A 13,743-nucleotide genomic window follows, 5' to 3' on the forward strand; every position below is an offset into this window, starting at 1 on the left:
GTCGCCCAGGCTGGAGTGCAATGGTCTCAGCTCACTGCAACCTCCGCCTCTTGGGTTCAAGTGATTCTCTTGTCTCAGCCTCCTGAGTAGCTGGGATTACAGGCACGCGCCATCATTCCCAGCTAATTTTTGTAGTTTTAGTAGAGATGGGGTTTCACCATGTTGGCCAGGCTGGTCTCAAACTCCTGACCTCAGGTGATCCACCAGCCTCGGCCTCCCAAAGTGCTGGGATTATAGGCATGAGCCACCCCGCCTGGCCGTAAATACTATTATTATCCTCATTTTACAGATGAGGAAACTGATATATAGAAAAGTTCAAGAACTTGTCACATGTCACACAATAGGTGGTGGAGCTGGGATTAGGACCCAGGTGGTGGCTCCCGAGACCAAGCTTGCTATGCTGTGCTGCATGGCCAGAAACAGCATACGTGCTGCGCGATTCCATGTACCCATATCCACATCCACGTCCATATACATATACATACACGCACACAGAGGTATAGACTACAAGTGTTAACCCTTCCTTCCTTACATTTCAATAGAAGGCCAGTCATGCTGGAACTTCTGGCACCAGATTTATCCCCTTTGAAAAGCAAGTTTTAGCAGCTACTTTTTAAGAGATGAGGGCTGGTTGGTTAGTCCTGACCTGATGGCCCAGGTAGTCAAGGAGGGGTGCCAGCTGGGGAAGAGTCTATGGAGTAAGGACGAAAATAACGGCTGCTGGTAGATCACATGGGTGTGGTTGTTGTCTGCCTTTCACAGACCATAGCAGCCCATGAGACTGGTTTATGAATCCTAATAGGGTTGTTCTCTCACTGCATTTTTGTTTCCTGAGATAAGGTCTCATTATGCTGTCCAGGCTGGCCTGGACCTTCTGGGCTCAAGCAATTCTCCTGCCTCGGCCTCTTGAGCTGGGGCTACAGGCACATGCCACCTTACCTGGCTCATTGAATGTTTATTCAAATGAAAGCAAATGTGTAACTGATATGGCTTTGGAAAATGTTGGCATTTGTAGTTTAAAGGGAGATGGCAGTAATGTCTTTATTTGTAAATTCTGATCCCTTCTCTTCTTTGACTTGACTTTGCACATTATTTTGTTTTGTGTATACCTGGAAGACATTAGTGTGTGAAATCTAATCTATGTGGCTGGCTAACTGGTCAACCAATTCATCCCATAATGTTTCTTTCATGCCTATCGTAGGCGCAGCTCTGGTCAGCCAGGATACAGAGACAGCAAGATACACTGGTCTCCAGGCTTCTGGAATATGTCCGGGCTGAAAACTGACATACAAGTAATTACGTACAAGAAGCAAGATAATTTTAGATAGGCACAGATATTTTCAAGAAGAAAATAACTCCTAATGGTGTTTGAGAGACTATTGAGAATGGGGCAGGGTTATTCCTTAGACATTTCATCCTGCTTAATGAGCATTTATTAAGTACCTGTTGTGTTAAGCATCTGGCATACACAGACTGAGTAAAACATAGTACCTGTCCTTAACAGCAGCAATAACAATAGATGGGAAATCAAGTTCCAAGTGGGTTGACCCGTGACCTGGCTAAATTATCAGGGGAAATGTTCTGTGGTAATGATGACATTAAAGTGTTAATAACAGCCAGATGCAGCTGTAGTCCCAGCTACTCGAGAGGCTGAGGCAGGCGGATCACTGGAGTCCAGGAGTTCTGGGCTGTAGTGTGTTCTGCCGATCAGGTGTCTGCACCAAGTTCAGCATCAATCTGATGTCCTCCAGGAAGACCGGAGCCACCAGATTGCCTAGGGAGCGGTGAACCGGCCCAGGTTGGAAAGAGAACAGGTCAAAACTCCACTGCTGGTCAGCAGTGGGACTGTGCCTGTGAATAGTCACTGCACTCCAGCTTAGACAACATAGGCAGAACCTATCTCAAATAATAACAATATAATAATTACCTGTAATTCCAGCACTTTGGGAGGGTGAGGCAGGTGGATTACTTGAGTTCGAGACCAGCCTGGCCAACATGGTGAAACCCCATCTCTACTAAAATAATAATAATAATAAAAACTTAGCTGGGTGTGGGGCCAAATGCCTATAATCCCAGCTACTCAGGAGGCTGAGACAGGAGAATCGCTTGAACCCAGGGGGTGGAGATTATAGTGAGCTGAGATTGCGCCACTGTGCTCCAGCCTGGGTGACAGAGCAAGACACCGTCAGAAAAAAAAAAAGCCTAACAACATGAAAAGCAGATCTGGCTCTAATGCTTAGAGTGAAATATGGCCCCTGCTGCCTTTGAGAATGCCTTTGGGAATGGTTTGGTTGGAAACGTTGACCATGCAGAGATCTCTGCTCCCTGGATTAGAACCTTAAGCCTGTGCTTGTTCATTACACAAGTATTCTGGATCTGCTTCTCCCAAGGGCATTTAAAACACATGAAGGTGGTGTTGCGTAAAAAGCAAGCTCTTGTGTTCAGCAAATATAACCGAGTGAGCAGAGACAGTGTCACTCACTCGCCGAGAGGGGAACTGGACGTCCCGCTGTCTCCAGTGGAATACAAGCAATGGACATCGAGAAGGTCAACTCCATGGACTTTGGAGAATTTGTGGATGTCTTTGGGAATGTCATTGAGAGATGTCCTCTGATTGCAGCTGCTGTTTGGTCCCAGCGACCATTCTCTGATTTGGAAGATTTAAAGAAGCACTTTTTTGCCTTTATTGATGCCCTTCCACAGTCAGGTAAGGCTTCAGTATCAGACATTCTGTGCAAAGGGATTTCAAATATGCTTATCAAAATATTTTTAGATATTGGCCAGCCATGGTGGCTCACGCCTGTAATCCCAGCACTTTGGGAGGCTGAGATGGGAGGATCACTTGAGCCCAGGAATTTGAGACCAGTCTAGGCAACATGATGAGATCTGTCGCTACAAAAATTGTTTTTAGCCAGGCATGGTGGCTCACACCTGTAATCCCAGCACTTTGGGAGGCCAAGGTGGGCGGATCACAAGGTCAGGAGATCGAGACCATCCTGGCCACTATGGTGAAACCCCATCTCTACCAAAATACAAAAAATTAGCCAGGCTTGGTGGCATGCACCTGTAGTCCCAGTTACTTGGGAGGCTGAGGCAGGGGAATCGCTTGAGCCCGGGAAGTGGAGGTTGCAGTAAGCTGAAATTTCGCCACTGCACTCCAGCCTGGCAACAGAGCAAGACTGTCCCAAAAAACAAAACAAAAAACCAAAAAAAACCCAAAAATTGTTTTAAAAAATCTATCTATTGGCCAGGCGCGGTGGTTCACGCCTGTAATCCCAGCACTTTGGGAGGCTGAGGTGGGCAGATCACAAGGTCAGGAGATCGAGACCATCCTGGCTAACACGGTGAAACCCCGTCTACTAAAATACAAAAAATTAGCCAGGCGTGGTGGCAGGTGCCTCTAGTCTCAGCTATTCGGAAGGCTGAGGCAGGAGAATGGCATGAACCCGGGAGGCGGAGCTTGCAGTGAGCTGAGATCCGGCCACTGCACTCCAGCCTGGGGACAGAGCGAGACTCCATTTCCAAAAAAAAAAAAATCTCTCTCTCTATATCTATCTATCTATCTATCTATCTATCTATCTATCTAGATATTTTAGTATAATTCCTTATACTTGATGTGTTTATTGAGCTCTTTCCTTTGGAAGGTTCAGTAAGTTTCCTCAGGTCTAGTCCGTGAGAGTCAAGTACTTGCGTGGTTTAGGTCAGACATGGACTGGAAGAACGCGTTGGTTAAGGTAAGTGGCTGTTAAATATTAGGGCTCTGAGGTGACAAGGAGGAACCTGGCAAAAGACATCAGAGTGATTCAGAGGCTAAAGGCCAGGCTGAGGGCCCACCCTCTCAGCCACCCCATCTGGCTTGGGAATGTCCTGTATGTGACAGAGAGGGCAGCTGGACATCAGACTATCTCCAGGGCCCAGGGGAAAGGGCAGTTGGCTGACTTTTGTACCATAAAGGGCCAGTTTGGATTGGACGGCCGAGGAGAGTGAATTCATTCAGATCAGCACCTCCCCGAGGGATGGAGGGAAGGAGGAGAATCTGAAGGCACCCCTCTGGAGAAAGGGAAAGAAGTTACTGATTTCTTCTGTGGAGAGAGGAAATGAGGCACTTCTGGGTGTGGGGTAAGGAGAAGAGGGGGTGACTCCAAATGACACACGCAGCTTCACAGAGACCAGGCCTCCTCAGGGGCTGTCCTGGATGCTCTGTGCAGAAACCTGAAATGTGCCGAAGGAGTGGCGAGGGGCAGAGAGGCCTCTGTGGATGTCTGACCGTCAGATGGCTTCTGACTGTCACACAGACGTCTCCAACATGAGGAGCTCCTTTCAATTCATTTGAGGCTCATCTAGGAAGAGCAGAGGATGTTGTAAAATCAAAAGGAAAGGAATGTCGGGGCCATGTGGACACTCACCCACTTCTGGGGGCCTCTCCACAGCTGAGGACTTCAGCTCCTCCACTGGGCTTGGGGGTCATCACTGGAGCCTTCTGACCCTTGACTCACAGGGACAGCCCAGTCCCAGCCTGATGAGTGAAGGGACCACGGCCTCCCAGCTGAACTCCTGCAGGGCAGGCCGGAAGGAGCAGGCAGCCCCGGAGCCCACCCTCCCAGTGTCTGACGGGAAGATAGAATAGAGGAGGCAAGATGACAGCCTCACAGGAAACTAATTTCTTTTCAAGAAAAAAAAAAAAAAAAAGAAACACATCCTTTGATTGTCTTAATACCCAAAGGAGTGGTGAGGCTGAGGAGGGAGCATGTTAAGAGAGAAAGCTAGGATTTCATGAATAATTTAAATCTATTATTCTTGGGTTTGGCTAGTTATTTAACACACATTTTGGGGGCTTTATTACTCTGTGTCCGGAACTTTGATAAAAACATAAAAATTTCTCCATTTTCATCTTATTTCCCACCAACACTCCCCACAACCCGTCTGGCCAGAGGTTCTAGCTACGGGTCAACCCAGTCAGGGCCCTGAGCACAGTGCTGTGTGGGCAGCACTGAACGTGAGCTACCCCCGCTCCCGGGGCTTGTTTTGATGCCCCCATGACTTGATGAAACCTCTGTCTCCTGGCTAGTGTCAGAATCCCAGATCACAGACTGAACAGGATATTGGGACTTAATCAAGGTTTGCTGAATGAATGCATGAAATTTCCAAGGTAATGTTGAAAAATGGGGATTCTGGCATTCTCCTCTCCCCCATACATTTTAACTGGGTGACTTTAGTGGTAAGTCAGTGGACAAAATGGCTGGAGGGGTTTGGGCCCCCTGGACGGTTGTTGGCGTCTGCAGTAGACACGGTTCTGGGGAGGAGTTCCCTGTGGTGAAGGCTGCTTCTCAGTTCTGCACTTGTCTGGGACAGCTGGGGCCTCAATGCTGTCTGGCGGCAACTCCTCATCTTAACATCTCAGTGACAGTAGATAAGTGATGTTATCAATAGTGACAATAACAACAACAAATAGCTAAAATGTATTGAACTTTTACTACTGGTGTGTTTCAGGCACTTTTCTGAAAACTTTGCACTTGCTAACTCACTTAATCCTCTAATGTCCCTATAAAATAAGGAACAGTATTATTATTGCCCCCAGTTTTACCGATGGGAAAACTGAGGCATACAGAGATTAAGTAACTTGAGCAAGGACACACTACTAGAAAGTGGCAGGACTGGAATTCTAATAACCCTGAGGGTCAACCCAACAGCTTGTGAAGAAAGTGGCAGAACTGGGAGTCAACCCAACAGGTTTTGAAGGCTTTTTACAGACAATGAGAAACAAAGTCTAGAAACAGTTTTTAGGGTTTCCATTCATTTATCCACTAATGTATTTGATGAACATAAATGCTTGATGCCCTAGGCCCCATGTTTTATTGTTTAAATAATCAAATAAAATGATCTATTTCACAGCATGGTGACTATAGTCAATAATAATCTTTTTATACTTAGAAATTGCCAAGAGAGTGGGATTTAAAAAAATTTTTTTTTAATTGAGGCACCCAGGCTAGAGTGCAGTGGCACCATCTTGGCTCACTGCATCCTCACCCTCCCGGGTTCAAGCGATTCTTCTGCCTTACCCTCCCTAGTAGGTGGGATTACAGGCACCTGCCACCATGCCAAGCTAACTTTTCTATTTTTAGTAGAGATGGGGTTTCATCATGTTGGCCAGGCTGGTCTCAAATTCCTGACCTCAAGTGATCCACCCACCTCGGCCTCCCAAAGTGCTGGGGTTACAGATGTGAGCCACCTTGCCCCACCTTCAAGAGAGTAGATTTTAAATGTTCTTACTACCCAAAAATGATAAATATGTGAGGTGATAGATTTATTAGAAAGCTTGACTTCATCATTCACAATGTATACATATATGGAAAACATCAAGTTGCACACCATAAATACATATAATTTTTATTTATCCAAAAAAATCCAATAAAATGGGTTTTTTGTTTGTTTGTTCATTTGTTTTTTTGAGAAGGAGTCTCGCTCTGTCATCCAGGCTGCAGTGCAGTGGTACAATCTCAGCTCACTACAACCTCTGCCTCCCGGGTTCAAGCGATTCTCCTGCCTCAGCCTCCCTAGTAGCTGGGACTACAGGCACACACCACCAGGCCCGGCTAATTTTTGTATTTTTACTAGAGATGGGGTTTCACCTTGTTAGCCAGGATGGTCTCGATCTCCTGACCTTGTGATCCACCCACCTCAGCCTCCCAAAGTGCTGGGATTACAGGCGTGAGCCACCGCGCCCCGCCTTAAAATGGGATTTATTACAGTCTAGCTTTACCCTTTGGATAGTAAGAAACAAACTGGGTGAAATAGATTCTTTGAATCCTAAAACTAAGGTACCTTAGAGAGACGTTCAAGTTACAGTGGTCTACCTAGTCACGTATTTGTTTTGGTGACTGAAGAAAAACCTCCACCATTAACAGAAAGCAAAACTGGGTTTCTAGACTAAGGTTGAGTCCATTTAGGTGCTGCTATGATGATTATTGGCCAGTAGGTGGCAGTCCAGGATTAATATTGAGCTCTAGTGTTATTGGGCAAAGTACCTTCTCCAGCTACTCAGTTCCTATAGATTAAAGATGAGGCAAAGGTTTTCCAGGAAAAAAAACTGACAACTAGTAAAGGGAAGAAAGTTGAAACACACATGCACTAACCTGAACAAATTCAGGATGGATTTGTGTTATAAATTAAAGAGCAATACAACTTTCATAAGAGTTAACTGTGCATTTCTGCTGGCTATGGTGACTCACACCTGTAATCCCAGCACTTTGGGAGTCTGAGGTTGGAGGATCGCTTGATCCCAGAAGGTTGAGGCCACAGTGAGCCATGATTGCACCACTGCACACCAGCCTGGATGACAGAGCAAGAACCCTGTCTCAAAAGAAAAAAAATAAGTACATCTCTGTGCCTTTCAGAATTATAGTAATGTCACAATTTATTACTTTATGCTTATTAAACAACATTTTTGTGGAATGAATGGTGTTGGATACTAATAAGTTCCTTATAATACAGGCTATGAAGGTTTTAGATCAAGCTATTAAAATATGTTTGTTTATTCAGTCAAAAAAAAAAAAAACACTCCTTACCAAAAGTGCTGTGTTGGTCAAAAAATACTCACTGAGTGCCCACTGTGCCCCAGGGATTGTCGTGGGCACTGGGAATGGGGTAGTGACCAAGACAAGTCCTTGCCTTAAATGAGCTTACATTCTAGTGAAGAGAGACAGAATTAACATAAAAAATACCATTATTTCAGGTTCTAGAAATTCTCAGAAAAAATATACGCAATATGGCAGAAAATACGTAATAACAGAGGTCTTTCTTAGGAGGTTAAAATTTAAGACCGAACGATGAGAAATAAGTAGCTGAAATCTAGGATGAGGCCACTCTTAGAAAAGGAACCTAAAAGGGTGCGGTGCCTCATGCCTGTAATCCCAGCACTTTGGGAGGATGAGGCAGGTGGATCACTTGAGGTCAGGAGTTTGAGACCAGCCTGGCCAACATGGTGAAACCCAGTCTCTACTAAAAATGCAAAATTAGCTGGGCATGGTAGTGCACACCTGTAATCCTAGCTACTCTGGAGACTGAGTCAGGAGAATCACTTGAACCCGGAAGATGGAGGTTGCAGTGAACCGAGATCACACCACTGCACTCCAGCCTGGGTGACAGGATGAGACTCCGTCTCAAAAACAAGAAAAGGCAAAGGAACCTGAGACCAGGATGAATTTGACATTTCTGGGGCACAGAAAGATCAAGGTAGTTGGAAAATAGTAAGGAGTGGAAGGATGTGAGGAAGAGGCAGCAAGGGCCCGATCATGTAAAGCTGCTTAGGTCTAATAAGGAACTTGCTTCTCCATTTGCAGTGGGTCACTGGGGTTTATGCTTTAGAATGGTGATGTGGGGGCTATGTCAGATGCAGGGGGCCAGGTCGAGGGGCCGCTGCAGTAGTAAGAGTAAGAGATGAGGTTGCTTGGACTGGTTTGGAGCAGCAGAGATGGAGAGATGCCACTGGATTCTCAAAATAGGGCTTACAGTTAAGAGTCAACAGGATTTTTTAAAAAATGGATTTGATAGCGGAAGGCAGATCAGAAACAAAACTGAATGGTCACTCCTAAGTTTTCAGTCTGAGCCACTGGGTGGCTTGTGGTGCGATTTTCTTAGTTGAGGAAGACTTAGAGGTGAGAAGACAGGATGGAGGAAAGAGTTTGCTGAGTCTGAGGTACCCAAAAATCATCCAGATGAAAATGCTGACTGCTCAGTTACATCAAAACAGAGAATCTTGGTGAAACACTGAGAGTTAAACTATATCTGGCTGTCATCAAAGAATGGATGGCATTTCAAACCATAGGACTGGTTGAGGGCACTTAGCAAGTACATTGGTGTAAATAGTGAAGGGATAAGATGTGGGTACTGAGTCCTGTGGTACTTCTGTGCTAGTGAACTCTTTGGCAGAGCAAGATGAAAGTAGGCAAAGGGTATCTCTGAAGGTAAGTGGTAGTCATTTTTTTTTGAGACAGAATCTTGCTCTGTCACCCAGGTTGGAGTGCAGTGGCGCCATCTCGGCTCACTGTAACCTCTGCCTCCCGGGTTCAAGCAATTTTTCTGCCTTGAGTAGCTAGGATTACAGGCGCGTGCAACTACACCCAGCTAATTTTTGTATTTTCAGCAGAGACGAGGTTTCACCATGTTGGTCAGGCTGATCTTGAACTCCTGACCTCATGATCCACCTGCCTCGGCCTCCCAAAGTGCTGGGATGCCAGGTGTGAGCCACTGGCCCGGCCATTTATAGTCATTTTTTAAGGAGAGAGGGCCAACCAGGTGACATGGTCTGGAGAGGCTGAGAAAGAAGAGGTCAGGCATTGGTCTTTGGGCTCAGGCAAGATGTCCTTAATGAGTACAGATCAGTTGGTACAGCAGCTCGAAGCTTGACAGAGTGAGCCTGGAAATGGAGGTGAGGAAGTGGAGAGGGCAGGAGACAACTCCTTTAAGGTCTTTTCTGTAAGGAGGAGCAGAGAAATAGGGAGAAACAAGAGGGAAACAGGGAATCAAGGGAGAACATTAATATTGTTTATGGGATGAGTGATTCTAAGGCATGTTTGCACATTGATAAGGGTAAGCGGTGTGGGGATGCAGAAATAGATATCTGAAATTGCAGAAGCAAAGTCTTTGACAGGAAAGGAGAGCCAGCTTCAAGAACACAAATGGTGGGGGGCGGGGGTTGGCCTTCCATAGGAAGAACAGATTGTCCATTGTACCAGGGATAAGAACATACCCAGACACCACTGGGTATGGACCAGGAGGCAGTTGGACTGTTATGGGATTCTGGGCTTCCATGGCCACAGTTGCCTACCCTGTTCCTCTCCATAGAACAATGAATGTCTGCTCTGTGCCAGGAATTATTCTAGGTGCAAAATTTCAGGTCCTGTGGTCCCCGCAAATAACACACATCCACACCTACATCTATAGACGTGACATGCCAATGGCTTACGAGGTAAGCCCAGAATTTCAAGAAAGACTGAAGAATGGGCAACACTTAGATTCCCTGAGAACCAGGGGCTGTCTGACTGGCCTGGCTAGCACCTGGGCTTCCAGGTGGGGGACACTGGGGACTGGAGGCTGGGAGATAGCACTTACTGGGGCTTGTGGGCACAGCGTAGGGATAGCATGCTGGCACTGGCAGGGAACTGGGTCCTTGCTGCAGGGCAGTGAGCACAGTAGGCACCATTCCCGATGTACTTACTCAAGGGTCCGGTAGTTTGGGGCAATGAAGATGGGATATCTGGCCAGGTGAGGTCAGGCTGTTTCTTCTGAGCTACCATCCTCTACCTGATTCCTCACACCTTTTTCTTGTTAGGCACAGCTGAGAGACAGAGAAAGGGGGAGAGAGAGCGAGAGAGCGAGAGAGCGAGAGAGCGAGAGAGCGAGAGAGCGAGAGAGCGAGAGAGCGCGAGAGCGAGAGAGAGAGATGGCTGAGAGACAGAGAGTAAATTCCAGTTTCTCCTTTTTAGTCTCTTTTCTTCTGCCCTTTGCTCTGCTAGTTTATCTGCGCCTTTTCTCTTCCCGGCGCTGCAAGTGTGGAAAACTCATGCTCCGTTCTAGGCAAACATTAACCTCGGGGGGCCTTTCCAAGCGGGAGACAAACTCTAGAGAGTGAGAAGCGAGATGCGAGGGCACCAAGGGCAAGAAGGGGGCCAGGAGTGCGCCGGGTTGGCGGCCGCCGTCTCCCTCTGCTGCAGGGCCTGCGTGGGGAGCCTGGTGGAGGCGGCAAGAGGACAGACCCCGTGCCCGGGCCTCCCACCAGCGACCACCTCCCCCGGCCTCCCACCAGTGACCACCTCCCTCGCAGCTTGGGCTGATCCTCCAGACAGTGTGCAATGGGGAGGATGGAAGTCCCCTGACTGGACGGGGGACCTAGCGGCTGCTCTGAAACTCAACACTTGAGCAGCAGGCGCGGAAGGTCCAGCCGCCCAAGACTCGCATTTTCCCCTCCTCCGCAGCCCAGGCAGGTTGCGGTCCTGGGCCTGGTTGAGCGCGGAGGGGATCAGGGCGGGAGCTGAGCTCGGTTCCCCAGGCCGGGAAAGTGGACGCGTGGCACGACCAACCCCTGCTCCCCCAGGTGGGGAATTTAACTCTCATATTTCGCACTACCCGGACGGGGCTGGACGCGGGAAGCGGGAAAGACTCGTCCCTGTTTGCAGTGCCCGAGGGGCAGGACACCCACGAGAGGGGCTCTACCACAGTGGTGTTAGGTCGACTCGGTGGCTCACACCTGTAATCCCAGCACTTTAGGAGGCCGAGTCGGGAGGATCGCTTGAACCCGGGAGGCAGAGGTTGCAGTGAGCCGAGATCGCGCCACTTCACTCCATCCTGGGCGACAGAGCTGTCTTGAAAACACACACACACACACACACACACACACACACACACACACACAGTGGTGTTAGAGGGATGGGATTATTGGTGACATGACTTTCGTTTTGAACTTTCCTTAACCTTGCGGGGGAAGCCGTGTCCTGAAAACGCCTGTGATTTGGAGTAGAGGGTGCAGGTGCAGTGTGGTGAGTGACCCTAGGCAGGTCACTAGTTCTTTTTGAGCCTTCACTGAATCATCTCTTACGTGGGGATGTTATCCCCGGTTCTCCATGTCTTTCAGGGAGAAATTAGTTCCTGAGTTAAATGGTGCCGTATCAATTATCTTTTTATTAGACAGAAACAATAAGTTTAAGGAAGAGGACGTCTACCTTACAGGGGGTTTAATTTTCACCTCCTTTGAGATAAAATTCATTCAATGGTGTTTTACATGCGCGCCTTTTCCAACAGATTCCACGCCTATTCCCAGCGCCAGAGGCGGACAACCGCTTTACTGAGATACAGAGACAGGTACTTCCTGAGGCGCCTCAGTCCAGTTTCACTGGGTTTACTACGACTAATAATGACTGTTTCTGTTTACTAGGTATTAGGCGATGTGTTTTAAGTAAATGAATTGTCTCTAATCCTCATAACTCTTCAGCAAGTTAGGCGTCACCCGCATTTTACAAATCATGGCGCCCTGCTCACCATATCTGGAATCTTGCCTCGCCCGGAGGATTCTAATTTTCACTTTCGAGAGCTGAGCAAGATGATTGCCCAGCGCTCACCCCGGGAAATCCCTGGGACTGAAAATCTCAGGTAACTCGCCAGAGTTTTTCAATTTTAGGCCTAGGAGATTATGCAAAGCTTTCCTTCAAGTAAACGCTGGTCTCTGGGGCGTCTGGAATCTACAGCCGGAGAAGGGGAATAAGCCCCGGGCCGGTGGGGGATGGGTGGGTGCAATTTCCTAAATAGAGGAAAGCCACTTTCATTCAAAGGGCTGTGGAACTCTGGCTAGAGGTGGGTTTCCTTGCAGTTAATCATCTGCAAGGCTCTTTGGATGCCTGATTCCAGAAACCCAGAACTCACACTTAGGGTCACAAAATCCAGGGCTTTTATTTGCTGAGCCCCATGGATGTTATCCCTATGGATGCACCCCGCCCCTGTCCGTTCTCCTTGGGAGCAGAACGAAACCCATTCCAGAGCTTTTGCAGGAAGTCTTCAGGCCTTTGCGTCCGGCCCCTTTAGACATCAAAGCCCCCCCTGAGAGCAAAGGACTTTGAAAGATAGGGAAAACTCAGGCTCCTTATCGCGTCTCTGCTCTCTCCCGACCTAGTCGTAAATTCCGAGCCTCAGCGGCCGCCCTCTCTCTCCTCCGCTCTTCTTGACCCAAGGTTTCAAAAGACAAACGTGTCACTTCCCGCCCCGCCCCTGGATCCTGGTCCCGACCGAAAGTGGTGGGGACCGAGAAGCGCAAGGTCCAGGACTTGTTAGAGGGGCGCGCCAAGGACGTCCCTGCGCCGTCAGGACATCACTGCCTGGGGACTCTACTTCACCCTCCCTCAGCCTTCTTTGGGGCGGGGCGGGGCAGGGGGGCCGGGGTCGGCCTACGCGCCCCTTCGAGTGCGCGGTGCGGAGCTCCAGGCGCGGTGACGCGCTCCCGCCTGTGTCTGTGCTTCTCCGCAGGCCAAGAGGGCATCCTGCGCTGCCACCCGGACCTGGCGGGCAGCGAGCTGCGGCGGGGCACGCTCACGGCCGAGTCGCAGCGGGAACAGAGCGGCGCGGGCCTGACGACCCTGGGCGCGGACGAGCGGCTCCGGCTGGCGGAGCTCAATGCGCAGTACCGCGCGCGCTTCGGCTTCCCCTTCGTGCTGGCCGCGCGCTTCAGCGACCGGGCGGCGGTGTCGCGTGAGCTGGCGCGCCGTCTGCTCTGCCCGTCCGCGCAGGAGCTACGCACCGCTCTGGGCGAGGTGAAGAAGATCGGCAGCCTGCGCCTGGCCGACCTCCTCCGCGCCGACCCTGCCAAGCTGTAGCTGCCGCGCGGGCCAGGGACCTGGGAGGCACAACCGGACGCGCGGGGGCCACGGCCCGGAGCTGTGCGTCCTGGGCGGGAGGCGGACTCGGGCCTGAAACAGCGTCCATACACGTGCACAAAGGAAGTGGAGAATTGAAGCAATCATACGAGTAATGAGTCCTTTTGTCCACCCACCCACACGCGCACACGTTGCCAAAATATCCATATTGTTTAGTGCTTTGCCCCGGATTTATCCAGCTCACTGCTTCAATTCTTCACTCCCTTTGCGGCCCCCGACACCACCGGCCTTTGTGGATTCCAAAGCGTTTATCCAGTTCTCCCCAGCCCTCTCCTGCTAAGCCAGAACTGCAAAGCAAAACGGACGGAAAAGGAATCTTTTATGC

At 49.1% G+C, this 13,743-nt stretch overlaps 1 protein-coding gene across 1 annotated transcript; it reads left to right on the forward strand.

The window, feature by feature from the left end:
* The first annotated feature begins 2,441 nt into the window (after positions 1-2,441).
* URAD (ureidoimidazoline (2-oxo-4-hydroxy-4-carboxy-5-) decarboxylase) lies at positions 2,442-13,743 on the forward strand. The gene is made up of 2 exons (XM_033236526.1): positions 2,442-2,707; positions 13,012-13,743. The coding sequence occupies exons 1-2, from the start codon at positions 2,533-2,535 to the stop codon at positions 13,356-13,358; spliced, it is 522 nt and encodes a 173-aa protein (XP_033092417.1). The 5' UTR covers positions 2,442-2,532; the 3' UTR covers positions 13,359-13,743.

Source organism: Trachypithecus francoisi, unplaced genomic scaffold (assembly GCF_009764315.1).
Source record: "Trachypithecus francoisi isolate TF-2019V2 unplaced genomic scaffold, Tfra_2.0 Contig01461, whole genome shotgun sequence".
Taxonomy (NCBI): domain Eukaryota; kingdom Metazoa; phylum Chordata; class Mammalia; order Primates; family Cercopithecidae; genus Trachypithecus; species Trachypithecus francoisi.